The 26,901-nt window shown below is 45.5% G+C and overlaps 1 protein-coding gene across 1 annotated transcript; it reads left to right on the top strand.

Annotated features, from left to right (window-relative positions):
* The first annotated feature begins 11,146 nt into the window (after window positions 1-11,146).
* LOC103636496 (protein STRICTOSIDINE SYNTHASE-LIKE 10) lies at window positions 11,147-12,446 on the top strand. The gene has a single exon (XM_008658839.2). It carries the CDS (start codon window positions 11,181-11,183, stop codon window positions 12,228-12,230), a length of 1,050 nt encoding a protein of 349 aa, XP_008657061.1. The 5' UTR covers window positions 11,147-11,180; the 3' UTR covers window positions 12,231-12,446.
* The last annotated feature ends 14,455 nt before the right edge of the window (window positions 12,447-26,901 follow it).

Genomic DNA, 26,901 nt, shown 5'->3' with positions numbered 1-26,901 from the left:
CTGGCATTCATTAGGATACTTGAATTCTCCCCCTAATGCCAGGAAATGGTCCTCGTTAAAGATGCAATCAGCGAAATGAGCTGTGTACAACTGTGTACAATTCCCCTGTAAGGGGCTCTAGGTATTTGATGACCGATGGGGATTGATATCCCACATAGATGCCTAATTTCCTATGAGGTCCCATAGTTGTTCGCTGAGGCGGTGATACAGGGGTGTAACCCACACATCCAAATTTCCATTGATGGGATATATTTGGAGGATTTCCTCGTACTAGGTGCAACGGGGATGTGGTATGATATGCAGTTGGGTGAAGTTGAATAAGATCAGCAGCGTGTAAAACGGCATGACCCCAACAAGAAGTAGGTAAATTGCATTCATGAAGTAAAGGTCTTGCGATGAGTTTGATCCTCTTAATAAGAGATTTAGCTAAACCATTTTGAGTATGTACATAAGGCACATAATGTTCAATGTGTATTCCCTGGGCCATACTATAATCATTGAATGCTTTAGAAGAGAATTCAGCCACATTATCTAGGCGGATTTTCTGGATTTGATGTTCAGGATAATGTGCTTTCAATCGAATGACTTGCGTCATGATTTTAGCAAAAGCATGGTTACGTGTAGACAGAAGGCACACATGTGACCATCGTGTAGATGCGTCTATTAATACCATGAAGTATCTAAACGGTCCAGATAATGGTTGTATGGGTCCACAAATGTCACCTTGAATTCGTTCAAGGAACTTGAGTGGTTCAGCATGAATCTCAAGAGGAGATGGTCTTAAGATTAGCTTTCCCGTTGCACATGATGTACATATAAAATCAAATGGTTTAGGGAATTTAGCACACTTTAAATCATGAATAATGCAATTACCTGTGATTTTCTGCATCATCTCTATTCCAGGGTGACCAAGACGTGCATGTTAGGACTTGAATGAATCGACATTCTGAAAAATCACTTTGTACGTAACATGAGGTACTAGTTTTATGTATGTGTAGTACAATCCGGATGGTAGTGAAGGTATTCTTTCCAGAATGTTAGTGCCATATTCAGAAGGTTTGGAAATGACGAGAAATTTCTCATTATTTTCTGTATGAGTAGAAATATGTAAACCACTTTTCTGAATATATCGAAAACTCAGAAGGGTACAAGTTGAATCGGGGTACAATAAAGCATACTCGATAGTGACTTGTGTACCCATAGGGAGTGTAATAGTCGCTCGTTCAGAGCCAACTATTTTCGCATCGCGCCCAGCGATTGCCAAAACATTTCCTGGCCTCCTTGTGAGAGTTTGGAATAATTTTGTTTCGCGAAGAATAGAGTTGGTGGTACCACTATCTACAAGGCATAATTCTTCCTCCATTGGATTGACTTCCGCATAATCTATATAATCAAGAATTGCGAGAACTCAATTAATTATATGTAGCACCCAAAAATTCAAATCTTAAAATTTCTCAAACTTGCTCTAAATTCAAAATGAATTTTAAATTTCATTTCAAAATGTTTGTTTGCGAGTTGATATCAACAAATAAAAAATAGTGGTCTATATTCTCTCCAAAATCCTCCTCAAAATATTCTACAAATATTTCCCGAGTGATCCCCCTCAAATTCTTTCTAGAAATACTGCCAAATATTCCACCGAAAGTTCTCCAAATATTTTCCTCCTGAGAAATACCTTCAGAATCATTTTTACAGTCCATGCAAATATTTTCTTCATAATTTTCCTCATGCTCATACATATACGTACGCCTCCGGTGCCATACGGTGAGCTCTACAAGCTAATTTCACTTATACATGCCTAATACATGCTTATCTCCCACTAATCCTCGCATCCTCCCACTAATTCTCGCCTCCTCCCCCTCATCCCCCACCTAGCCTATAAATAGAGGGGCAAGGGCCTCCCCTCAAGCCATACCAAGCCATTTCATGGCAACTCTCCCCCCATTCCCACTCCCACTCCCACACAAGCACAAGGATCGTTCGATCGTTCGTCCACCTGTTCTTAGTTTGTTCGTTCGTTCGTCCGATCGTTCATGGTTCGTTCGTTTGTTCGATCGATCGTTCATCCATTCGTTCATCCAAATAATCTTTGTTCAGCCGTTATGCTGCCGAAATTCCGATCGTTCGTTCGTCCGATCATTCGATCATTCGTCCGTTCGTTCATAGTCAATATTCATCGTTCATAGTCCCTATTCATCGTTCGTTCATAGTCCCTATTCATCGTTCGTTTATAGTCCCTATTCATCGTTCGTTCGTAGTCCCTATTCATCGTTCGTCATTCGTTCATAGTCACTATTCATCGTTCATCGTCCGTTCATATGGACTATTCATCGTTACTATTCATTGTTACTATATCTTCATTACTGCTCATTGTTACTATTTCTTCCTTACTATTCATCGTCACTATTCATCGCCCATCCTATCACCCAAATATTCAACTGCTCATCCATCATGTTGTCCAGCTCACCTAAGACCCGCCAAACCAATATTCCAGTCATACAAACTCCGGTGACTGTGATTTTCCTTCTAGTAAGAACTTTCCATCTGGTCACCCATCCCAGATTTCTCTAAGTTGAGCACGCTTAACTTTGAGATTCTTTCGAACCAGGCTTCCAAACTCAGATTCCAATAATTCTTGTTTCTAAATTCTTATCAAATTATTCCCTATCCAACCATGTCATCCCTTAAGCATGGTTCATATTCTAGAAAACTCTCAAAATACTCTTGTCCCATATTCTCCCTATAATTTTTCTGTTCAGACTAACTCAGACGATTCATTCGTCACTATTCTCACCAACAGTGAAATTTACTATACTACACCATATACACCCAGCTATAAATAGACCCACTTACCCTCTCCCTCTCCACACACTCAACACCCTCAGCCAAGGCAAACACCCCACCCACTCAGTTACTCCGCTCTGCCGGCTGCACGCATAGTGTCGCTTCGCCTCCAATCCACCCTCCTGGTAAGCACCTCCACTCCACCACCAGTAATATCACAACACCACATGACATAGATTCTGCTCAAGACTCTACCCATCCATATATTGCCATTCTGACCACTATACTAAATATTTGTTGATATACTTGTTGGTTTGTATGTTTTCTTGTTCATGCTGCATAGTTATTGGAGCGTTTGTGCTGTCTCGTGAAGGCCAGATCTGTAAGCCTACGACAAACGGTGGAGCCAAAAGCCAGTTCCACGAGCTCTCACCCTTTCGCCGGTTAAGCACTACAAGCTCACTGGATCCCTTTGATGCATAAATTACCTATGCTTTTCAACCACAACCCTCAGCCTGTTATTTTATGCATGATATGATTTTGCTGCTAAGAGACAAGTTATTATGGCCACCCTGCCTTAGAACTTTGCCGCAATTAATCTTTATACTCCTTGATATTTTTGTTACAAATGATTTGAGAAAAGGTGTGAGTTTTCAAAAGAAAATGTTTTTCAAAATGGATATGATGAAGGGTTGTCACCCTTATCACCCTTGAGCGGGATGATCAGAGACTCCCTGGTTTAGGGGAGGGCCTAAGGTGATGGCTCAGCCAGGTTAGGTGTGAGCATGAAGGATTGCCCCTCTCGCCTGAGGACCGGTTTGTCATCACTGCTTACCTATACTCTTATCAAGTATAACCACTCGATACTGTATGGGCAGTCGCTTGATCTGAACTTGCATGGTCCGAACCCCAGGGTTATGATGGCTGGGCAGCACCGGGAGGATAAGAAAGGGGAATGTTTTGTCCGGTTTGGACATGGCGGTGGCCTTGTTCCTTCCGGTATAATCGCTAAGGTATGGACGTGCAAGGAAGGAGAGAGTTTCAGCATTTGGATCTCACAACAGTGAGATTGCAGAAACCGGACTAGTGGGTAAAGTGTACACCTCTGCGCAGAGTTAAAAACCTATTCAAATAGTCCGCGTCCACGGATATGAATGAGTTATGGCATGGATTTGACAATTAGTGTTTTGTTTTCCAAAAATGCTTTTGAAAAGTGGTTTTTAAAAGTTCCGACGGTTGAGCCGTGAGCTATGGTGGACGGGAAGTCCAGTAGCTATTTTTGAAAATGAAAACCAGTGGGAAACTACTGAGATACCTGGATGGTTTAGTCCAGGGGATTTTGTTCTATATTGAAAAACTTCCTGCTCCTTTGGGAGAAGACGTGCTTTGAAAAATATAAAATGTTTTACAAAATAACCCTGCATCAAATATTGCTCTTTCTGCAAAATATCCTGAGCTCCACATACTCCATGCATTATATCTGATTTCTCCATTCCGTGGGGGAAGGTGGGCTGTTGGGTACGTAAGTACTCACTCTTGCTTATTTGTTGTTTTTCAGAGAACGAGATCGCTGATCGGGTAAGAGTTACGCCTGTTCCCAGCCTTGCATGTGGCTGTTGGACCGCTGATTTGCTTCGCTGCGTATATCAGGCTGCTTTAGCCCCACTCTGATGATATATCCCGAGTTGTGGACCAACTCTTAAAGTTGATCGCCACCTTTATAGGTTTGTCTTGTTTAAGCAGATCTGGAATCATCTGATATATAAATGTGTTTACTAGCCTCCTGGGACTAGTAATTGCATCACATTTGAGTCCCAGAGGATTGGGACACTTCATTATACATATAAGTACATACATAATTATACAGTAGAGTATGGAATATACACACAAATTCCAAGGTCTAGGTACTTATTACAACACACTTGTTGTACACACTCATAGACTTACAAATAGATGATATCTGGTAGAAGCATGAGGATCCTAGTAAAGGTATCCAAACACATCACTCGAAGCATATTCGATGATGGCATTGTCCAAGTTCATGTATTCGGTGTTGGTTAGAAGCGGAGGGTTGGTCGTGCTTGGTTCCATTGTAGCCATGCTTGAGCAACCAGCTCCATCCTTCAAGTTAGGTGGGGTGGTGAAGTGAGCTTCATATCCCTGTCCTTCAACATTTTTTCCCTTAAGAGATTGCTGGTACAGTGCCACTAAATGACAAGGAATGAAACACTTTTTAGTAGGATGGTTCAAGCATCCACACTTCTTACATTTCTCTTGCTTGGAAGTGGGGGTGTCTTTCCTCGGAGCCTTTGTATTTTGCTTATTCGTATGCTTGTTGCGTTTGCGCTTCTTTGAATTATCAGAGTTCTTGGGCTGGTTTTCTGGCATAGGAGCAGCTCCAACACGACATTGCTTATGATTTTTTTTTTATCATACGCTCATCATGATTTTCTGCCTGAAGTAGATCAGGATGGAGGTGATGTCTTATAATGTACAAAGTGTTGTACTTATAAGCATCATGTAGTGGTTCAACCCTCTCGTTGGGAGGGAGTAATGCACTCAGAATATTCTTTGAGGCTAAGCTAATCTTGATATCCAACGCCCAAGTAGGATAGTTGTGTCCATCAAGAGCAAGTTCTTTGAACTCGCGGGCCATGATCCTACACAAGCAACCAGAGAATTTCATTAATAAATCATCATGGGTGTGTTGTAATATGTGTGGTGTTCAAAACATATATGTATTCTTGCTCGTATTGGATTTTAGAGAAAACCCAATTGAGATGAATAATATGCAATATAATGCGATATTGCATAGATGAATCATAGTTTAAGGTCTCAATTGCAAAGTGATGCAAGAGATCGAAAATTTCATTATGATGTTAATGATGTAGTATATCTAATATAAAATTTTCAGATGAAATTAAGTACTATTAGTAACTTAATAAGATGAATATATGGGTAGCATCAATTGCGTACGGAATCGAATAAATACATATTCTTGCTAGTATTAAGTTTTGAATAACTTAATTGAGATGAATATTGATTATTCTTTATGTTCTATCAAAAAATTAATTCTGCTCGGATTAAACCACTATGGGTATAATTGAAATGAATATGTTTTTTAGTTTGCATTTTAAGGAATGCATAATAGAACACATGACAATAAATATCATATTTAAAGAAAATATTTATTGAAATCATTTCCAAGTACTAAAACATTGGAAAAATGCCTGACACAAGCTGCTACTGAAGAATTTTAAGAATCGAATCTCAAATTTCTAACATCATTAACTAAAGCAATCTAGAGTTCGCTTGGATTTAGAAAACTGAAAATAGCTAAAATAAAAATGAAAATGGATAACTATGGCGTAGGCGTGCTGGTACATGGGCCTGCTGGCTGGCCCAAGCTGAGGCGTGCTGGCACATGGGCCTGCTGGCTAGCCTGAGGCGTGCGTGGTTTTTCTAAAGGGTCAAACCCTAACCGCCGCCAACAGCCGCCGCCATGGGCCGCCGCCAGCCGTCGAGCGCCCGTGGCTCCAACTGGTAGCCGGTAGCCACCTTGGACCTGCTCCTGAAGCCGCCGTGGCCGGGGAAAGCCGCACCGGGGCCGCGTCCGCCACGCAGGACCCAAGCGCGCCGTGGCCGAACGCGTCGTGGCCTTGCCGTGCCAAAGCCGGACATCGAGCCCGCACATAAGGGAAGATGGCGAGGGGGCGAGCATGAGCGCTCGTGCCCAATGTTGTCGTCCGACGATCTTGCAGTTGCAGACCATGACCCCGGTACGCGAGGCCGAGGGGAGAGGTGGTGTGCCAGCCGATGGATGACCCGATTGCCACTTGGGCTCAAGAGTGTCGGCGGTGACGTCGTTCCCGAGGGGCCGACGTCGAGGGTCGGGCTAGGCAGCCTCGCCGGTACTCCGTCGAGGATCAAGTGCATCTGCTTGTCTTCGTCAGATGAAGAAGAGGAGTCATCGACAACGACGTTTGCCACAGTCGTTGATGCGATCTGCCCGACGGGACGACCGCGAGGGCCGGCCGACTTTCGTGTAGTGAGCCGTGTCCGGGCATGAGGGCGCGCTGGAGAGGCGACCTGGACGAGCAGCCCGCTCGATCAAACACCGGTAGCGGGGGTGTTTGCATCCGGTGGAGAAGCTCATGGTTAGCGAGCAGGGCACAACCCCCATCCATGGAGGGGGACAGTACCACATCGGATGGAGCGGTTGTTGGGTCTCAGACTCACGCAACCGCTCTGCAACCCGCTCCAGCGAAGGCGATGGAGGACGCACCCATCGGTCTTGACGTGGCGCTGGCTGCGGCGATGCCGCAATTGCTGCAGTGTTGCTGGGTCCAGCGCCAGGATCACCACCGGTCCGGCGGACATGCTCAGGGTCAAGTGTGGTCCGGGCGTCCTTCTTGCGGCGCTTCTTGACATGGCGGCATCCATGTCGATGCGCAACACATAGAAGGCGACGTGCGACAGGGTCAGCACCTCGCCGGCGACGATGGCCACCGTTCAAAAATCGAAGGATGAAGGTAAGAAGGGCAACATAAAGATCTTTGTAGATCATCACGTACCCGATAGTTGCCGGTGTTCTTGCCTTGTTCTTCCTGGTTGTCCTCTTTGGCCTTTTCTCCTATTTGGTTTAAGCAAGTGCCGATGACGTGTGAAAGTAAACTAGTGAAAGTAAACTGGTGAAAGTGAAAATGTGAACCATGTGTAATCTTTATAGCTCAATACATATGTATTTATACATGTCCTTGAACAACGGGAGAGAGAAGCGTCCGATAGGCTGTGACCCGCGTGCTGCGTGTGAGGCCGTTACTGAGCGAGCTGGCCCACCCTCCAGTGACTGATTAGAGACATCCGCGCGACTGAGAGTCCAACCAGTGGGGCCCGCCTATTGGTTGCACCGGTGCTAACACGCGAGGGATGTGAGATCGGTTGTGCAGACATCAGCGGTTAATGGGCCGGCGGTAGAACTAACCTAGGTTAGGGAAGTTAGGGATGAAAAGTAGGAACCTCTATTTGTGACTCTAGTGACGACTCTTCTTGCTCTCCGACCACTCCTCCCGTCTAGGCTAGCCACGCACACCACCCGAGAGACAATGTAGATCCGAAACTGTGGCGTGGACCTTCTCTCCCTCTCGTTCGGCACTCGGTTCACGGTGGCACTCTCAAATCCTTGGGTCATTGCGACATTTGGCTCCTTGGCGTTGGCACAAGATGGATGAGGAGGGGGTGCTCCGGTTATATAGCCAAGAGGAGATGCCTACGATTGTAATGGTCGGTCCCTGATCGTAAACCAACTTGTTCGGTTGTATTTCCTTATTATTAAAGCCTGATGGAAACGACACCTATGAGCCCATCTACGTCACCCAAAAAATTCTTAGTCGTTCGATTGTGGATCGTTGGTTCATTTTCCCCGCATTCTCTCTCGTGCGCCCGTGGTTTTTATCGCCTTTAGAGATTTCCAGGCTGCTCTCCTCGCTTGCCCTCGCTTTCTCTCTTCATCCTCCGTCTCTCTTCCTCTAGCTCACGCTCTGTGAGGGGCTCCTGGCGTCGTGTCCTGCCCCCTCCCCCCTCCCCCGGCTCCAGCGACAGCCGCCAGCGCTTTTGAATCGTGATCCCGCAGTCCAGGTACGCGGCTTCCATCTCCACGCCGCTCAAACGTCGTCACCCGCCACCCCCCAGGCCCCACCTCACTTGCTCTCCTCAAATGTTGTCGTCCGTCCGAGGGATTCGAGGGGACCACGTGCGACGTCCTCAGCGCCATTCTGCCCATCACGTACCTCTCTGTGTGCCGCCTTCACCCATCCTCCCATACCGGGGCAACAAATGTGGAGGCCCGCGACAGCCGCCATGAGGAATGCGAGCTACCAGGCAGGTTGGTACACTATGACGCTAAAATACCTACCCCCCTTAGCAACGCATGACCGGACCGGAGCCCCGATTTCTTCCCCACTCGTGCCATGCTGCCGATGTGTGGGCATGGAGCCAAGCACTGTTGTTAGGTGTGTTTCCCTCCCCATCTGCCCCATGATGTTGTCTAAGATATCTGTAGATTCAAAATGAGGACAGTAGATACTTGAGCTTTACAAGTTCCTATCCTTTGGCTCTTCATCTTCTAGAGCGTTTAATGGCTTTTGATCCAAAAGAATTGGCTTACTACAGATACTGTAAACTCAACCAGAACACACTAGTATGTACAAAATGGCAAGAACATGTTACATGTGGAATGTATCGAACGTCCAGAGGACCAGTGCCTAGAGGCTCAAATCGGCTACATAATCGATTGATGATGGTTGTTGCTAGACGCTGCAGGTTGGACAAATGGGTTGCAGTGGCAAACGAGTAGGTGTGCAAGACAAGCCAAAAAACAAAAATGGTGGTCTGCCAGAAAGAGTGCTTGAGCCTAGGTGGGCCTGGAGTGCAGTGGCCCGTTATCCTTCCACCGTTGGAAGCGGATGGTATTCGCTGCTCTGTGAAACCAGCCTCACGCATTGCCCGCCGCTCTAGAGGTTGGGACGCCATGGCCTTCGCCAAAGCGGTCACAACCCAACTACCAACTTGGAACGGGCGGGCCGCAGATTGCAGTACCAGGCCCGGGTCCAAGCGCCACAATTGGCATCCACACCACTTTATTGCCCCCGCTCGGGTTACAAGCAGACGCTAGCTTCTCGGCGAGTGTGGCACTGAGGAATAGATTTTTAAGCTGGTGTCTTCTCATGTGAGCCAGCGGTGTGGTTCTAAATAGCACAAATGTCATGCATATGATAGAGCTTGTTGTTGATACATGGGCCATAGAGAGGGGCCTTTCCTTTTAATCATGTGTTGCGTGAGAGCGTGAACAACCAAAAGTGGCAGCACACAGCAGCGAAAGAGCCGGTACATCCTAATCTGACCCTCCGAAAATTCAATTCACTCTATAAGCGAATATATCATGATCTAACGGTTTTTACGCTTATAGTGATAAACGATACTATTATCGACATCGAGACGTCTATAATAACTTCATTAATTCCATCTTAAAAAATTATCGACCCAGTTTTCGAAGATGTTGATCATGCATGTGCATGTTCATAGAAGCTTATAAATTATACAGGTGAGTATGCGTGCGTTGAAGCATATGAGAATAAGCATTTAACTGGAATAACTCCTGACATCCAAAGGGGTCAAGGTTGCCTTGCCTATAGGCTGGCGAACTCAAATTTGTACCTATTCTGTAAGACTCGATACATATTGAGCTCGAAGAAGTGCTTCAAAATCTGACATGCAAAAAAAATTGTGGCAGAGAAATCCCAGATTGCGTAGTTCACATCAGCTCGTGGCTCTAGCTAAGCAGAAATCGCTGCGCGTGAGCGATAGATGTATTTGTTACTTGGTGATGCAGAACCTTACAGAGGTCAGCTTATTAATAGTAAAATTTCCATGCAGTCTCTTTTCATTGTTCGAAAATAATTATTCAGGATCTCTTAAACATATATATAATTAGGTGTGTTATTCCTGCGCTGATCGAAAGCAAAGAACGAGCACATGGTGTGTCAGCCAAAGTATTTAGTATGCAGAGTGTTCTTGCGCATTTGCGTAGCAAAGAGATTAGGAAGTGACATGTTTCACGAAAATAGAAGAATGATGAAATGTACATATCCGACAACTCAATCCTACTACAGAGTACACATCTACTATTGGTTTAAATTTAGACACTATTCTTTCTGAATATCCACACAACAAGTACGAGGCTTTCCGTTACTGAGCGAGCTGGCCCAGCCTCAAGTAACTGATTAGAGACATCCGTGCGACTGAGAGTCCGACCAGTGGGGTCCCCGTATCGGTTGCACCGGTGCTAACACCCGAGGGAGATAAGATCGGTTGTGCAGGAGTGAGTGGTTAATGGGCCGGCGGTAGAACCGACCCAGGTAATAACAGGTAAGTTTCTTCTTCTTCTTTTCATTTTATTTCCTGCTTGCTTTTTATTTTCCTATTTTATTTTCAAACTTCAAATTACAATTTGGGTTTTGAATTTCAACTCAATTTAAATGGACAAACAAAATATGAGCAACTTATATTTAGCTATAAAGTTTTAAAGTCGTTTGTTCCTGAACTAAAATCAACGAGACCCTGGTTCTCCAGTCACGCACCGTCGAACTCGAACGCCACGCGCCGCGGGTAGCACTAGCATCTCGCAAAGCTTCCCTTGCGCTTGTCCACGATCTTCTGGTCTGGTCCGAAAAGTCCGAGGACCGTAGAAATAGTAGATTAGATTGGGTTGTAACAAACCTGGAATCCCTTGAGCCGGCACTATATATGTAATGCCATATGGAGGGTTGTTCTCCATCCAAAGGTAGGGGCTGCAGGTTCTCCATCTCGCACATTAGAAAGATCGCGAGGACGAAGATATGGCTAGCAGCATGGGGCGTCGGAGCAATCTAGCGACGTGGCTCCTCGCCTTGGTCGTGCTAGCCCTAGCCCTTTTCGCCCGGTCGTGTGCCGCCGCACAGATCAAGACCACCGACACGCGCTGGAGCTTCCAGCTTCCTTTACCAAGCGGCCTCCGCGGCGCCGAGAGCCTCGCCTTCGACGGCAAGGGCGAGGGGCCCTACGCCGGTGTCTCGGACGGCCGCGTCCTCAAGTGGGGCGGCACAACCGTCGGCTGGACCACGTTCGCGCACAGCGCAAACTACCGCAAGATACCCCTGTACACGGCGGGAGTGGTGCCGTCGGAGGAGACCGAGAGCATGTGCGGCCGCCCGCTGGGCCTCCAGTTCCACGCCAAGACCGGCGACCTCTACATCGCCGACGCCTACCTGGGGCTCATGAGGGTCGGCCCGGGCGGCGGCGAGGCCGAGGTGCTCGCGACCGGCGCGGGCGGCGCCCCGTTCCACTTCGTCAACGGTCTCGACGTCGACCAGTCCACCGGCGACGTCTACTTCACCGACTCCAGCGCCACGTATCCCAGGAGGTTTAACACCGAGATCATGATGAACGCGGACGCGACGGGCCGGCTCCTTAGGTACGACGCGCAGACCAACAGCGTCGCCGTGCTGAAGGCCGGCCTGCCGTACCCGAACGGCGTGGCGGTCAGCCGCGACGGGGCACACGTCGTGGTCGCGCACACCGTGCCCTGCCAGGCGTTCAGGTACTTTCTCAGCGGCGCCAGGGCGGGGCAGTACGACCTGCTGGCCGACCTGCCGGGGTACCCCGACAACGTGAGGCGGGACGGCAATGGTGGCTACTGGGTGGCGCTGAACCAGGAGAAGCAGCGGCTGGACGCGACGCCGGCGACGGCTCCCGTGAAGCACCTGGTGGGCGTCCGCCTGAACGCTGACGGGGCGGAAGTCGAGGAGCTCACGGCGGCCAAGGGCGTCACGCTGAGCGACGTGGCGGAGATGAAGGGGAAGCTCTGGTTAGGCTCCGTGGAGCTCGAGTATGTCGGCCTGGTTGCATGAGCTGCTGCGTCTGCGTACCAGCATTAGCTATGATGTTAATTAGAAACTTAGGGCTAGTTTGGCAACCCAATTTTTCAATGTGATTTTCAATTTTCCAAGGGAAAATGAACTAATTTTCCTTGGGAAAATGAAAAATCCGTGGGAAAATGGAGTTCCCAAACTAGGATTAGGAATTGCGTTAGTAAATTTAGGAGCTTAGGATTAGGAATTGCATAAGTAAATTTAGGAACTTAGGATTAGGAATTGCATGATAATTTCAAACATTAAGAACTAATCTGAAGATTTTTTTCATTGCATAATAAATACTGAGGTATTTTTTTTAAATGTATTGGAGAGTTTTATGAATAATCTTAAGATGAGTCACACCATTGAATGAGAGTGGGTAGCCTGAGCCTCAGCTCGTTATCAAGATAAAATATTTCTGGATTACTGATGCAAACACCCGAGTTGATCCTGGTGTGAGATTGCTTTAAAACTACTACTCGTTATGAACTTTCCATCCCCAATTAAACTACAGAGGTGTGAGACTGATATCAGAGAGATAAAAAAAAGAAACCGGAAAACAGCAACGAACAGTCCATCAAGTATATTTCACAATCACTATATCTTGGTCCACCGTTCGGGTTGACACGCTGGCAACAAACATTTTCCCCTTTATTCAGATCTAATCTCTGTGGCAATTACACAGGCTAGAATGTTTCAATTCAATTCATAAGTCCTGTTAAACCCCCTTAATGCATGACACGCTCTTCAGAGCCATTGAGCTGTCCAAGAAATTTGGAATCAAAGTGTTCTTCGATCTCAATTTGGCATTGCCATTGTGGGCTTCCAGAGATAAAATAAAGGAGGTGATAAACACGGCATGGAAAGAGGCTAATATCATAGAGGTGTCAAGGGATGAGCCTATGAATACAAGAGAAACACCTCACCTCACCTCACAAGAGAAACTGGCCATAGTACTACCGCTACAACTAATGATTATTGTGCATAATAAAATGAATAAAGTTAAATTTTAGATTTAAGGCTGTACATCTGGAGGACAAACCAAGTGGCAGACGCTCCCACAAGAATCTCCCACATGAGAGGCTCTACATGTGGACTATGGAGTAAATACAAACATACACTAAAAACTCATCAAATCTGCTAATTCTATAATCTGTGGTACAACACATATCCTCTTTGAATATCTTTGCCTGTTCTATTTTAAAACCTGAATAAACAATCCCTTGAAAATGCACATTTCAGTGAGTGTTCCCTCCTGTATCCTCGTGTAAGATGGAAAACTACATAAATTTTATCTGTTTATAGGAAGAAAAAAACATGTCCTTTTGCTGTCAGTCTACTCGGATTTTCACTGTTTGGTGTATTTCAATGAGTTGGAGGAAAGCTCGATGTATGATAACTGTCTATTCGTATGTAAGGTTCATGCCACTTGATCCTGTGTGTTTCTTTTGCACAAGCACCCTGGAAGAGGATTTGCATAAAAATACTCCTCATGCCTCAGACTTCGACCAGACAACCTCTGATACGGACCTCCAAGCCTGTTTCCATGGTGCATCTTCACCTCACTTGCAAACTCTGTCCAATCTATTGTACCTTCACCAAGCTTGTCAATGAGCTCGACAAGCTTGCGCCTATAGACTGTAAAAAATAATTATTTGTCAATGAACTCAAATTCGTACCTGTTCGGTAAGACTCGTTACATATTGAGCTCGATGAAGTGCTTCGAAATCTTACAGGCAAAAAAAATCCTGGCAGAGAAATCCCAGATTGCGTAGTTCATCAGCTTGTGGCTCTAGCTAAGTAGAAATCGCTGCGCCTAAGCGATAGATTTATTTGTTACTTGGTGATGCAGAAACTTACATAGGTCAACTTAGTAATAGGAAATCTTCCATGCAGTCTCTTTTCATCGTTCGAAAATAATTATTCAGGATCTCTTAAACATATATATAATTAGGTGCGTTACTCCTGAGCTGATCGAAAGTAAGGAACGAGCATATGGTGTGTCAGCCAAAGTATTTAGTATGCATAGTGTTCTTGCGCATTTGCGGAGTAAAGAGATCAGGAAGTGACACGTTTCACAAAAATAGAAGGATGATGACATGTACATATCCGACAATTCAATCCTACTACAGAGTACAGATCTATTGTTGGTTTAAATTTAGATAGTATTATCCATGCAACAAGTACGAGGCTTTCCATTATTTCTAAATTCTGACTACCTCTAGAACATTATAAGCAGTGCCCTGCCCTCCATTTCATCTTCCTATCAGAACTGATGTCTTTGTGCTTTTCCTATTCATGGTGCATCGTTGTCATGCGGCTCGGGCTCGGGCTCAGGCTCAGGCTCAGGCTCAACAACAGGTTCAATAACTTCTTCCCTCATTTCAAGCGAAATGCTGCCATAAACCACTTCGACGGGCGCTGCTCTTCTTATGGTTCCTACCTTCACATACTTGTTGGTGAACTTTGTGAAAGTAAACTGGTGAAAGTGAAAATGAGAACCATGTGTAATCTTTATTGCTCAATACATATGTATTATACATGTCCTTCAACAACGGAAGAGAGAAGCGTCCGATAGGATGTGACCCTTCGCCCATACACCAGAGAAAGCATACGTGCGAACGTGTTAGGGCCACGTCCCTTGGAGCCATGTAGACCATGCGCCGTCTGTTCCTTGGTGGGGTCACACCCGACACCATGAAGAGAACGTGCAAGGGGCACGTCCCTTGGAGTCCACGGTTGGGAGCAATAAGTTGATGAGGATAGAATAACTTGGGAGATATATGTTTGGTAACATTGCTCTTGATATAACCTTGTTGCATCTGAGCAACACAAGTTGCATTATCTTCATAGATAATGGTGGGTGATTCAATGGAATGAATCCCACATGATGATTGAATGTGATTAATCACCCTTCGAAGCCAGACACATTCACGTGAAGCTTCATACAAGGCAATAATCTATGAGTGATTAGTGGATGTTGTTACTAGAGTTTGCTTGGATGACTTCCAAGAAATAGCAGTTCCACCATTTAGAAATGCAAACCCAGTTTGAGACCTTCCATTGTGGGGGTCTGAAAGATAACCAACATCTATGTACCCTACGAGGCTAGGATCTTGATTTCTTCCGTAGAATAGACTGAGATCTGCCGTGCCATGAAGGTTTCAAAGAACATTTTTTATTCCAGTCCAATGACGTTTGGTAGGGGATGCACTATGTCTAGCAAGTAAATTTACCGCAAAAGCAATATCGGGTCTTGTATTGTTTGCTAGATACATAAGTGTTCCAATTGCACTAAGATATGGGTACTCAGGACCCAAAATCTCTTCTCCTTCATCTCGTGGTCGAAAAGGATCCTTATCCCTTTCTGGGCATAAGTAGACTGATGAATGAGAATGCCCGTGGGAAGGTGCTCAAGTTGCAAACCTAAGCAAAATTTGGTTTTACCCAAATCCTTCATCTCAAATTCCGTCTTTAAAAGATTGTGTGCCTCATCAATATCACGTTTATGGCCGATGATGTTCAAGTCATCCACATATACTGATATGATGCAGAAACGTGTAGAAGATTTCTTTATGAAGACACATGGACAATCATCACTGTTAGAATAACCCTTATTCATAAGGAATTCCTTCAGTTGGTTGTACCACATTCTCCCTGACCGTTTTAAGCCATATAGAGATTTGATGAGTTTAACACAAAACATGTTATGATTTTTGCCATTATTCGGTACAGGTATTCCATCAGGAATTTTCATGTATATGTCCGAATCTAGTGACCCATAAAGATATGCGGTCACAACGTCCATCAACTGCAGAAGTAGACGTTTTTGTACTGCCAATGAAATTAAATACCGGAAGGTTATTCCATTCATAATAGGAGAATATGTCTCATTGTAGTCAATGTCTGGTCTCTGGGTAAACCCTTGAGCAACTAATCTCACTTTATATCTCACAACCTCATTGTTCTCATTCTGTTTCCGTGTGAAAACCCATTTGAATCCAACAGGATGGATTCTGGGAGGTGTCGGTATCACAGAGGTGAATACCTTTCTTTTTGCTAGTGAGGATAATTCAGAGTTAATTGCTTCCTTCCATTTGGTCCAGTCCGAGCGTTGTTGACACTCTGCCATGGATTTAGGATCTGGGTCAGATAGAAGGTTACCAGCTATGATTGATGAGAAACATGAATTGACGACTGTATTTTTACGATCATACAATTCTCCAGAACTAGTATAATTAATGGAAATCTCCTGTACCCCATGAAAGTCTTCTTGATTCACAGGAAGAGTAGATACGTGGTGTTCCGATGTACCAGCAACATCTGAATTGTGCACATGAGTGTTGGTTTGTGGATGTACAGTATCCACTCGATGTCCATCAACTGGTGGTTGACTTTCATTTACTGATTTGGAGGATTATATGTTCCTCTCTTTCCTTTGACGCTTAGTAGAAGCATTATCCTGCTTAGCATCCCTCCCCCTCTTCGGTTGAGAAGATGGTTGAATGGTTTTTCTTGGTACCTCCACTCGACTAGGCGCATTAATAGCATGATTCAAGGATTTTGTGTACACCATTATAGTCAGTAAATGCATCAGGCAGATTATTAGCAAAATGTTGCAATTCTATAATTTTGTGAACTTGAAGTTTAGATTCCTGGGTTCGAGGATCTGTGGACAGGATGGATTTGTCATCCCAATTGATTTCCTGGTGTTCATTAGGATACTTGAATTCTCCCCCTAATGTCGGGAATGGTCCTCGTTAGATGCAATCAGCGAAACGAGCTGTGTACAAATCCCCTGTAAGGGGCTCTAGGTATTTGATGATCGATGGGGATTGATACCCACATAGATGCCCAATTTCCTATGAGGTCCCATAGCTGTTCGCTGAGGCGGTGATACAGGGGTGTAACCCACACATCCAAATTTGCGTAGATGGGATATATTTGGAGGATTTCCTCGTACTAGGTGCAACGGGGATGTGGTATGATATGCAGTTGGGCGAAGTTGAATAAGATCAGCAGCGTGTAAAACGGCATGACCCCAACAAGAAGTAGGTAAATTGCATTCATGAAGTAAAGGTCTTGCGATGAGTTTGATCCTCTTAATAAGAGATTTAGCTAAACCATTTTGAGTATGTACATAAGGCACATAATGTTCAATGTGTATTCCCTGGGCCATACAATAATCATTGAATGCTCTAGAAGAGAATTCAGCCGCATTATCTAGGCGGATTTTCTAGATTTGGTGTTCAGGATAATGTGCTTTCAATCGAATGACTTGCGTCATGATTTTAGCAAAAGCATGGTTATGTGTAGACAGAAGGCACCCATGTGACCATCGTGTAGATGCGTCTATTAATACCATGAAGTATCTAAATGGTCCAGATAATGGTTGTATGGGTCCACAAATGTCACCTTGAATTCGTTCAAGGAACTTGAGTGGTTCAGCATGAATCTCAAGAGGAGATGGTCTTAAGATTAGCTTTCCCGTTGCACATAATGTACATATAAAATCAAATGGTTTAGGGAATTTAGCACACTTTAAATCATGACCAATGCAATTACCTGTGATTTTCTGCATCATCTCTATTCCAGGGTGACCAAGATGTGCATGTCAGGACTTGAATGAATCGACATTCTGAAAAATCACTTTGTACGTAACATGAGGTACTGGTTTTATGTATGTGTAGTACAATCCGGATGGTAGTGAAGGTATTCTTTCCAGAATGTTAGCGCCATATTCAGAAGGTTTGGAAATGACGAGAAATTCCTCATAATTTTCTGTATGAGTAGAAATATGTAAACCACTTTTCTGAATATATCGAAAACTCAGAAGGGTACGAGTTGAATCGGGGTACAATAAAGCATACTCGATAGTGACTTGTGTACCCATAGGGAGTGTAATAGTCGCTCGTTCAGAGCCAACTATTTTTGCATCGCGCCCAGCGATTGCCAAAACATTTCCTGGCCTCCTTGTGAGAGTTTGGAAATATTTTGTTTCGCGAAGAATAGAGTTGGTGGTACCACTATCTACAAGGCATAATTCTTCCTCCATTGGATTGACTTCCGCATAATCTATATAATCAAGAATTGCGAGAACTCAATTAATTATATGTAGCACCCAAAAATTCAAATCTTAAAATTTCTCAAACTTGCTCTAAATTCAAAATGAATTTTAAATTTCATTTCAAAATGTTTGTTTGCGAGTTGATATCAACAAATAAAAAATAGTGGTCTATATCCTCTCCAAAATCCTCCTCAAAATATCCTACAAATATTTCCCGAGTGATCCCCCTCAAATTCTTTCCAGAAATACTGCCCAAATATTCCACCGAAAATTCTCCAAATATTTTCCTCCTGAGAAATACCTTCAGAATCATTTTTACAGTCCCTGCAAATATTTTCTTCATAATTTTCCTCATGCTCATACGTATACGTACGCCTCCGGTGCCATACGGTGAGCTCTACAAGCTAATTTCACTTATACATGCCTAATACATGCTTATCTCCCACTAATCCTCGCATCCTCCCACTAATCCTCGCCTCCTCCCCCTCATCCCCCACCTAGCCTATAAATAGAGGGGCAAGGGCCTCCCCTCAAGCCATACCAAGCCATTTCATGTCAACTCTCCCCCCATTCCCACTCCCACACAAGCACAAGGATCGTTCGTCCACCTGTTCTTAGTTTGTTCGTTCGTTCGTCCGATTGTTCATGGTTCGTTCGTTTGTTCGATCGATCGTTCATCGAAATAATCTTTGTTCAGCCGTTATGCTGCCAAAATTTCGATTGTTCATTCGTCTGATCATTCGATCATTCGTCCGTTCGTTCATAGTCCATATTCATCGTTCATCGTTCGTTCATAGTCCCTATTCATCGTTCGTTCATAGTCCCTATTCATCGTTCGTTCATAGTCCCTATTCATCGTTCGTCGTTCGTTCGTAGTCCCTATTCATCGTTCGTCATTCGTTCATAGTCACTATTCATCGTTCATCGTCCGTTCATATGGACTATTCATCATTACTATTTCTTCGTTACTGCTCATTGTTACTATTTCTTCGTTACTATTCATCGTTACTATTCATCGCCCATCCTATCACCCAAATATTCAACTGCTCATCCATCATGTTGTCCAGCTCACCTAAGACCTGCCAAACCAATATTCCAATCATACAAATTCCGGTGACTGTGATTTTCCTTCTAGTAAGAACTTTCCATCTGGTCACCCATCCTAGATTTCTCTAAGTTGAGCACGCTTAACTTTGAGATTCTTTCGAACCAGGCTTCCAAACTCAGATTCCAATAATTATTGTTTCTAAATTCTTATCAAATTATTCCCTATCCAACCATGTCATCCCTTAAGCATGGTTCATATTCTAGAAAACTCTCAAAATACTCTTGTCCCATATTCTCCCTATAATTTTTCTGTTCAGACTAACTCAGACGATTCATTCGTCACTATTCTCACCAACAGTGAACTTTACTATACTACACCATATACACCCAGCTATAAATAGACCCACTTACCCTCTCCCTCTCCACACACTCAACACCCTCAGCCAAGGCAAACACCCCACCCACTCACTTACTCCGCTCTGCCGGCTGCACGCATAGTGTCGCTTCGCCTCCAATCCACCTTCCTGGTAAGCACCTCCACTCCACCACCAGTAATATCACAACACCACATGACATAGATTCTGCTCAAGACTCTACCCATCCATATATTGCCATTCTGACCACTATACTAAATATTTGTTGATATACTTGCTGGTTTGTATGTTTGCTTGTTCATGCTGCATAGTTATTGGAGCGTTTGTGCTGTCTCGTGAAGGCCAGATCTGTAAGCCTACGACAAACGGTGGAGCCAGAAGCCAGTTCCGCGAGCTCTCACCCTTTCGCTGGTTAAGCACTGCAAGCTCACTGGATCCCTTTGATGCATAAATTTCCTATGCTTTTCAACCACAACCCTCAACCTGTTATTTTATGCATGATATGATTTTGCTGCTAAGAGACAAGTTATTATGGCCACCCTGCCTTAGAACTTTGCCGCAATTAATCTTTATACTCCTTGATATTTTTGTTACAAGTGATTTGAGAAAAGGTGTGAGTTTTCAAAAGAAAATGTTTTTCAAAATGGATATGATGAATGGTTGTCACCCTTATCACCCTTGAGCGGGATGATCAAAGACTCCCTGGTTTAGGGGAGGGCCTAAGGTGATGGCTCAGCCAGGTTAGGTGTGAGCATGAAGGATTGTCCCTCTCGCCTAAGGACCAGTTTGTCATCACTGCTTACCTATACTCTTATCAAGTATAACCACTCGATACTGTATGGGCAGTCGCTTGATCTGAACTTGCACGGTCCGAACCCCAGGGTTATGACGGCTGGGGAGCACCGGGAGGATAAGAAAGGGGAATGTTTTGTCCGGTTTGGACATGGCGGTGGCCTTGTTCCTTCCGGTATAATCGCTAAGGTATGGACGTGCAAGGAAGGAGAGAGTTTCGGCATTTGGATCTCACAACGGTGAGATTGCAGAAACCGGACTAGTGGGTAAAGTGTACACCTCTGCGCAGAGTTAAAAACCTATTCAAATAGTCCGCGTCCACGGATATGAATGAGTTATGGCATGGATTTGACAATTAGTGTTTTGTTTTCCAAAAATGCTTTTGAAAAGTGGTTTTTAAAAGGTCCGACGGTTGAGCCGTGAGCTATGGTGGACGGGAAGTCCAGTAGCTATTTTTGAAAATGAAAACCAGTGGGAAACTGCTGAGATACCTGGATGGTTTAGTCTAGGGGATTTTGTTCTATATTGAAAAACTTCCTGCTCCTTTGGGAGAGGACGTGCTTTGAAAAATATAAAATGTTTTACAAAATAACCCTGCATCAAATATTGCTCTTTCTGCAAAATATCCTGAGCTCCACATACTCCATGAATTATATCTGATTTCTCCATTTCGTGGGGGAAGGTGGGCTGTTGGGTACGTAAGTACTCACTCTTGCTTATTTGTTGTTTTTCAGAGAACGAGATCGCTGATCGGGTAAGAGTTACGCCTGTTCCCAGCCTTGCATGTGGCTGTTGGACCGCTGATTTGCTTCGCTGCGTATATCGGGCTGCTTTAGCCCCACTCTGATGATATGTCCCGAGTTGTGGACCAACTCTTAAAGTTGATCGCCACCTTTATAGGTTTGTCTTGTTTAAGCAAATTTGGAACCATCTGATATATAAATGTGTTTACTAGCCTCCTGGGACTAGTAATTGTATCACATTTGAGTCCCAGAGGATTGGGACACTTCATTATACATATAAGTACATACATAATTATACAGTAGAGTATGGAATATACACACAAATTCCAAGGTCTAGGTACTTATTACAACACACTTGTTGCACACACTCATAGACTTACAAATAGATGATATCTGGTAGAAGCATGAGGATCCTAGTAAAGGTATCCAAACACATCACTCGAAGCATATTCGATGATGGCATTGTCCAAGTTCATGTATTCGGTGTTGGTCAGAAGCGGAGGGTTGGTCGTGCTTGGTTCCATTGTAGCCATGCTTGAGCAACCAGCTCCATCCTTCAAGTTAGGTGGGTTGGTGAAGTGAGCTTCATATCCCTGTCCTTCAGCATTTTTCCCTTAAGAGATTGCTGGTATAGTGCCACTAAATGACAAGGAATGAAACACTTTTTAGTTGGATGGTTGAAGCATCCACACTTCTTACACTTCTCTTGCTTGGAAGTGGGGGTGTCTTTCCTCGGAGCCTTTGTATTTTGCTTATTCGTACGCTTGTTGCGTTTGCGCTTCTTTGAATTATCAGAGTTCTTGGGATGGTTTTCTAGCATAGGAGCAGCTCCAACATGACATTGCTTATGATTTTTTATCATAAGCTCATCATGATTTTCTGCCTGAAGTAGATCAGGATGGAGGTGATGTCTTATAATGTACAAAGTATTGTACTTATAAGCATCATGTAGTGGTTCAACCCTCTCGTTGGGAGGGAGTAATGCACTCAGAATATTTTTTGAGGCTAAGCTGATCTTGATATCCAACGCCCAAGTAGGATAGTTGTGTCCATCAAGAGCAAGTTCTTCGAACTCGTGGGCCATGATCCTACACAAGCAACCCGAGAATTTCATTAATAAATCATCATGGGTGTGTTGTAATATGTGTGGTGTTCAAAACATATATGTATTCTTGCTCGTATTGGATTTAAGAGAAAACCCAATTGAGATGAATAATATGCAATATAATGCGATATTGCATAGATGAATCATAGTTTAAGGTCTCAATTGCAAAGTGATGCAAGAGATCGAAAATTTCATTATGATGTTAATGATGTAGTATATCTAATATAAAATTTTCAGATGAAATTAAGTACTATTAGTAACTTAATAAGATGAATATATGGGTATCATCAATTGCGTACGTAGTCGAATAAATACATATTCTTGCTAGTATTAAGTTTTGAATAACTTAATTGAGATGAATATTGATTATTCTTTATGTTCTATCAAAAAATTAATTCTGCTCGTATTAAACCACTATGGGTATAATTGAAATGAATATGTTTTTTAGTTTGCATTTTAAGGAATGCATAATAGAACACATGACAATAAATATCATATTTAAAGAAAATATTTATTGAATTCATTTCCAAGTACTAAAACATTGGAAAAAATCCTGACACAAGCTGCTACTGAAGAATTTTAAGAATCGAATCTCAAATTTCTAACATCATTAACTAATGCAATCTAGAGTTCGCTTGGATTTAGAAAACTGAAAATAGCTAAAATAAAAATGAAAATGGATAACTATGGCGTAGGCGTGCTGGCACATGGGCCTGCTAGCTGGCCCAAGTTGAGCCGTGTTGGCACATGGGCCTGCTGGCTAGCTTGAGGCGTGCGTGGTTTTTCTAAAGGGTCAAACCCTAACCGCCTCCAACAGCCGCCGCCAGCCGTCGAGCGCCCGTGGCTCCAACTGGTAGCCGGTAGCCACCTTGGACCTGCTCCTGAAGCCGCCGTGGCCGGGGAAAGCCGCACCGGGGCCGCGTCCGCCGTGGCCGGGCGAGGACGCGCCGTGGCCGCGTCCGCCACGCAAGAGCCGATCATGTCGTGACCGAACGCGTCGTGGCCTTGCCGTGCCAAAGCCGGACATCGAGCCCGCACATAAGGGAAGATGGTGAGGGGGCGAGCGTGAGCGCTCGCGCCCAATGTTGTCATCCGACGATCTTGCAGTTGCCAACCGATGGATGACCCGATTGCCACTTGGGCTCAAGAGTGTCGGCGGTGACGTCGTTCCCGAGGGGCCGGTGTCGAGGGTCGGGCTAGTCAGCCTCGCCGGTACTCCGTCGAGGTTCAAGTGCATCTGCTTGTCTTCGTCAGATGAAGAAGAGGAGTCGTCGCCAGCGAAGTTTGCCACAACCGTTGATGCGATCTGCCCGACGGGACGATCGCGAGGGCCGGCCGACTTCCATGTAGTGAGCCGTGTCCGGGCATGAGGGCGCGCTGGAGAGGCGACCTGGACAAGTAGCCCGCTCGATCAAACACCGATAGCGGGGGTGTTTTCATCCGGTGGAGAAGCTCGTGGTTGGCGAGCAGGGCACGACCCCCATCCATGGAGGGGGCAGTACCGCATCGGGCGGAGCGGTTGTTGGGTCTCAGACTCACGCAACCGCTCTGCAACCCGCTCCAGCGAAGGCGATGGAGGACGCACCCATCGGTCTTGACGTGGCGCTGGCTGCGGCGATGCCTCAGTGTTGCTGGGTCCAGCGCCAGGATCACCACCGGTCCGGCGGACATGCTCAGGGTCAAGTGTGGTCCGGGCGTCCTTCTCGCGGCGCTTCTTGGCATGGCGGCATCCATGTCGATGCGCAGCACATAGAAGGCGACGTGCGACAGGGTCAACACCTCGCCGGCGACGATGGCCACCGTTCAAAAATAGAAGGATGAAGGTAAGAAGGGCAACATAAAGATCTTTGTAGATCATCGCGTACCCGATAGTTGCCGGTGTTCTTGCCTTGTTCTTCCTGGTTGTCCTCTTTGGCCTTTTCTCCTATTTGGTGAAAGCAAGTTCTGATGACGTGTGAAAGTAAACTTGATGAGGACATCACTTCTATACATACAATGAATGGACTGATAACACGATCGCGTGCACGACAGCTAAATCTCCAGGTACGTTCTACCCTAGTCAATTGTGTTTCAGAGCTTACGCTTGGGACCATGGATGTTTTGATGATTAGGAACATTGCAGAGGACCAGCAAGGACTTGGGAAAGGCCTAGGTGTTGAGGAGGAGCAGCAAGGGTGCCACAACAGGAAGGAGATCAAGTCCAACTCGGCTGCGAACTCTATCTCGGGTTCCAAGACCAGTCTGCACTAGAATGGACGCCCAAGATGCATCCGGACTCCGATTGCGACGAACTTGATATGGTTGGAAAGATAAAGAGATTATCTAACCAACCCAACTGATTCCACCCTAAAATTCGTCCGGAGTCAACGGGAATCGTCGAAACAAGTCAGAGTTCAGATTCTGTTTTGGTGCTGCGACACCGTCTGTTGGGTCGTTGGCCCGTGTATCACGTCGGAGCCCATTAGGGGCGAATCCAGGGTTCACGCACGCCCTAATACTCTATTTATTCAGCAGCCGCATTCACATTAGGGTTGGGTTTTGCTTAAGTTTAGATCTGTCGAGAACAGTCGCCGTAGATCGGTTTGTGAGACCCCAACTTGTGAGCTTAATCATTCATCCGCAATATTGTAGATTTTGTTCTTTCTTGTTCTTTCTTGTGTCTTCGATTCGCAGGCAAGGATTAGCCTTCGTGGCGAGGTCAATCACGCAGTGCACGGTTGATAACCAGAGGAGAAGTGGTGCTGCGATTGCGGGGTTCTAGTCGTGTTGATTGGAAGCCGGATCGTCTGTGTGACATCTCCACCAAATCGATAGTTATCTTCACCTGACGGAAGATCGGTGTTGGGGGCCTTCGGTTTTCCGAAGGTCCTCAAAAACATAATTTGACAATGTTTTCCAAGTATGCGAGCAGGTATCTTCGGAATCAGGTTGCGAGTATACAAGACCATGGTCAAGACGAAGCTTGACTGAAATGGAAGACGATCATGACGAAGGATGAAACGATCACGAAGCTATGTGCAGAAAAGCTTCGGCATGACAGCAGAAAAGGGGAACCGACTTAAAGATGAAAAGCCAAATTAGACCTCGAAGAATTACTATAGAGTTATTGATAAAAGCAAAGGGCATTAATGTAATTTTACATGGGCTGCGTCCTGTGCCTATAAATAGGTGAACAGTACCCCCGTACTGTTCAGGCGGACTTGGCATTAGCATCACGCTTGTACCCTTACTTTCCTTCTAGCTGAAGGTACATTTGTAATTTGTTGTTGTTTATATAAGTAAAATAAATAGAAATACATTAATAATAATGTTCCAAGTAATTATGTTATTTTCCGTGTTTTATGTATAAATCTCTTTTACTTTTTATTATGATTATGAAGGTGTGACCTTCATAACCTTCGTCCGAAATCCATTATATCCAAAAGGAAATAATGCTTCGAAGGATGAAGGGCTTTGATATTTAACATTTTATGTTGCCTTGTTCTTAATTCATAGCATTTGAGAGCAAGTCCCCAACATTGGCGCCCACCTCCGGTGAACTCACTTCCATTTCTTGAGCTTTGAACACCTTCGGCAAGCATCACCTTCGTCATGCCGCCGAAAAAAGCTTCAACGACAGGGGCTGTCACTCTGCAGCCGCTGGACCCCAATCAGGACGTCCTTTCTCTTAGGGAGGCCCGAAGCCAGAAGAGGAAGGCCGCCAGCCCAACGCCTCCGGAGGACGATTTGGACCAGGAAATCCAAAACATGGAGATGCTTCATCAACAGGTGCAACGAAAGAAGGAGAAGATGGCTCGTCTAGCTGACCTTCAGAGGCAAATAGATGAAGCTTCAGAAGAGGTTCGTCATCTTGCTCAAGATGATCAGAACCGAAGGCCTCCGCGCAGAGAGCTTCATCAGGAAGGCTTCCGGCCGACACCTTTATCCTGACACGCGCCGACCGACCAAGTCGCCGCGCCGACCGACCAAGTCACAGGAGCATTTCACGCAAAGGTGGCCTGACACCTTTATCCTGGCACGCGCCCCCCGGCAGAGCCGAAGTGACCGCCGTCACTTCGCCGCTCCACTGACCGGTCCGACAGAAGGACAGCGCCGCCTGCGCCACCCCGGCTGCAGTGCCACTTGACAGAGTGAGACTGACAGGCTGTCAGGCCCTGCCAAAGGCACCATAGGAAGCTCTGCTCCGCCCGACCCAGGGCTCGGACTCGGGCTAAGGCCCGGAAGACGGCGAACTCCGCTCCGCCCGACCCAGGGCTCGGACTCGGGCTAAGACCCGGAAGACGGCGAACTCCGCTCCGCCCGACCCAGGGCTCGGACTCGGGCGAAGACCCGGAAGACGGCGAACTCCGCTCCGCCCGACCCAGGGCTCGGACTCGGGCCAAGACCCGGAAGGCGGCAAACTCCGCTCCGCCTGACCCAGGGCTCGGACTCGGGCTCAGCCCCCGAAGACGACGAACTCCGCTCCACCCGACCCAGGGCTCGGACTCGGGCTCAGCCCCAGAAGACGACGAACTCCGCTTCGCCCGACCCTAGGGCTCGG

Source organism: Zea mays, chromosome 8 (genome assembly GCF_902167145.1).
Source record: "Zea mays cultivar B73 chromosome 8, Zm-B73-REFERENCE-NAM-5.0, whole genome shotgun sequence".
NCBI classification, from domain to species: Eukaryota; Viridiplantae; Streptophyta; class Magnoliopsida; order Poales; family Poaceae; genus Zea; species Zea mays.
This window is presented reverse-complemented; position numbering and strand designations above follow the sequence as displayed.

What these genes read in the sequence shown, in the direction of transcription:
- LOC103636496 (XM_008658839.2), top strand. Translation starts at nt 11,181, where the DNA reads ATGGCTAGCAGCATGGGGCGTCGGAGCAATCTAGCGACGTGGCTCCTC.